The sequence below is a fragment of the Limulus polyphemus genome, unplaced genomic scaffold (genome assembly GCF_000517525.1).
Source record: "Limulus polyphemus unplaced genomic scaffold, Limulus_polyphemus-2.1.2 Scaffold7944, whole genome shotgun sequence".
In the NCBI taxonomy this organism is placed as follows: domain Eukaryota; kingdom Metazoa; phylum Arthropoda; class Merostomata; order Xiphosura; family Limulidae; genus Limulus; species Limulus polyphemus.
The window spans coordinates 19,388-22,002 of NW_013673554.1; the positions used below are offsets into that span (position 1 = coordinate 19,388).

The following is a 2,615-nucleotide window of genomic DNA, read 5'->3' on the forward strand; positions in this document are numbered from 1 at the left end:
TTTAAACCACAGAGACTTTAGAAGAAGTTTAGACTGTTTATGATAATGTGTTCACTTTGGTGAGTGGCACATCGCGACTTGAAGTTTGGACCTTCAGGTCCGCAGCACGGTACGCTAACAACTAGGCCATGCCTGATGTTTTAAACCACAGAGACTTTAGAAGAAGTTTAGACTGTTTATGATAATGTGTTCACTTTGGTTTCCATCATATTCATATGGTAAGCTGGTTGATTATTACCACTTTTACATATGATCTAACTGACACTATGACAGTTCTCTCTGGTAACATCTTATGCTGTTTGGTTTATCTTATAGCATATGTTGAAAGTATTAACAGATAAACTGACACAAGTTCATTCTGTTTAAAATTCACTCTTCAAACGGATATCTTCGAGTTCCATTCATGAATCATGGTTGGTTTGTTTGTTTGTCTGTTTTGAATTGCGCGTAAAGCTACACGAGGGCTATCTGCGCTAGCCGTCCCTAATTTAGCAGTGTAAGACTAGAGGGAAAGCAGCTAGTCATCACCACCCACCGCCAACTCTTGGGCTACTCTTTTACCAACGAATAATGGGATTGACCGTCACATTATAACGCCCCCACGGCTGAAAGGGGCGAGCATGTTTGGTGACCCTCAGATTGCGAGTCGAGCGCCCTAACCACCTGGCCATGCCGGGCCTATTTTAATATATTCAAATCAATTTGAGAATATTATATTTCACACATAAACACCATGAATGTTTTAACTTTTGTCTTTACTAATTTCAGGGCCTCACAGTAGCGGTTCTCTATTGTTTTTTCAACGGAGAGGTAAGTTAAATCTTTTTTTTACTGATAAAAATTATTTCGTCTCTTGTCTACAGTGTTTTATACAATAAATATTATGTTAAACTGTATAGATAGCTATAGCGAATATAAATGCTACTGTTTCAACAGGTCCGGAACTCATTACGTCATCACATGGAACGCTGGAAGATGAAGCGGGCACTAGAGGGCGCTCCTCGTCATTCTGTCAACTACCGACCATCCCAACATAGTGAAAACTTGAACTCGTATTGTAGCAGGAGGTCTCGCAATAGAGGGAGCTGCGTTAGCTTTACTACTTCAATATCTTTTATCAGTGGCGCCAGTCACAACACACAAAGTGGTCACAAGCATAACGAAACATCCTTCATGATGCTCTCGGCAAAACCTGATGCAAGTTAGAAAAGAATAAACGGAAAACTTAAGTTATAGTTCACTTTGCTATTAAATCGTTTGTTTACTAACAGCACATATGAACTTTGTGTGACAAAAAAATAAAAAAAGGATCTCGAAATTTAGAAGAATTTCATTAACAGGTTCACATAAGTTAATATCAATATGTAAAATAAATTATCAGTAAATAATCTCGAAAATTATAAAAGTTTCTGTAAAATATAAAGGAACGTCAACGAACACAGCTTTATTTACAGTTGTTGGTGTATGAGAAAATATGTCACTAAACAACTGGACACTGGTCAACATTATTGACCAAAAATCAGATAATATATTGAGTCATTTTTGTAGACGTTATTACGATATTACCTCTATTGTGTAATCGGACAATATTGAGTATTGTTGGGAAAGTATCTTATTGTATTACGTTATTTTACCGAGAAACAAAAACTCAAATACTATCTAACCCAGCACTGAATACATAGAAAAGTGTACGGGTATGTGTTATGGAGACACGGGCCTAGGAAAATGGACACCACGGTTCGAACAAAGATATTATTGTGGTTGTTCTTGCTCTTGTTCAAGAAGCAAAACTTTGTGTAACGTCAAACGAGAATTTCAAAATAGATATGGAACTGTCTCAAGTGACTGCACGTTGTTATTGGACCTCTGTAATCGTAATTACAAAACGTTGGGTGAATTGTTTCTTGATAGTACCACCTTGTTTTGAATTCATGTACTTGTTAAGATTACGTGAATATTTTAAGATTTATTGTGTTATAATACCTAGTTTATGGAAGTATTGATGTTTAAAAATGTTGCATCAAGAGGGCGCAAAACAGATATAAATGCAATAAGGGCTAATTTTTTTATATTCTATGATCCGAAAGAGAGTGTCAAGCAGAAAAAAAAATAAGCACAAGTGACGCCTTTTAGTTAGTGATAGGAACAGTTAGAGCTATCTTGCTCTAGACGAGACATTCCTGAGTTATATCTCGATACAGTTAGAGCTATCTTACTGTAGACGAGACATTCCTGAGTTATACCTAGATACAGTTAGAGCTATCTTACTGTAGACGAGACATTCCTGAGTTATACCTAGATACAGTTAGAGCTATCTTACTGTAGACGAGACATTCCTGAGTTATACCTAGATACAGTTAGAGCTATCTTACTGTAGACGAGACATTCCCGAGTTATACCTAGATACAGTTAGAGCTATCTTACTCTAGACGAGACATTCCTGAGTTATACCTAGATACAGTTAGAGCTATCTTACTGTAGACGAGACATTCCCGAGTTATACCTAGATACAGTTAGAGCTATCTTACTCTAGACGAAACGTTCCTGAGTTATACCTAGATACAGTTAGAGCTATCTTACTGTAGACGAGACATTCCCGAGTTATACCTAGATAC

General features: G+C 36.9%; 1 protein-coding gene across 1 annotated transcript in view; it reads left to right on the forward strand.

Moving 5' to 3' along the window:
* LOC106474995 (diuretic hormone receptor-like) overlaps positions 1-2,542 on the forward strand; it is a gene marked incomplete at its 5' end in the record, with an annotated part of 20,122 nt that extends 17,580 nt beyond the window's left edge. Inside the window, 3 exons of the mRNA XM_013935691.2 lie at positions 769-810; positions 937-1,607; positions 1,688-2,542. Of these exons, the coding sequence (XP_013791145.1) occupies positions 769-810; positions 937-1,206 (312 nt within the window). The remainder of the gene's footprint in view (positions 1-768; positions 811-936; positions 1,608-1,687) is intronic.
* Between the last annotated feature and the right edge of the window lie 73 nt (positions 2,543-2,615).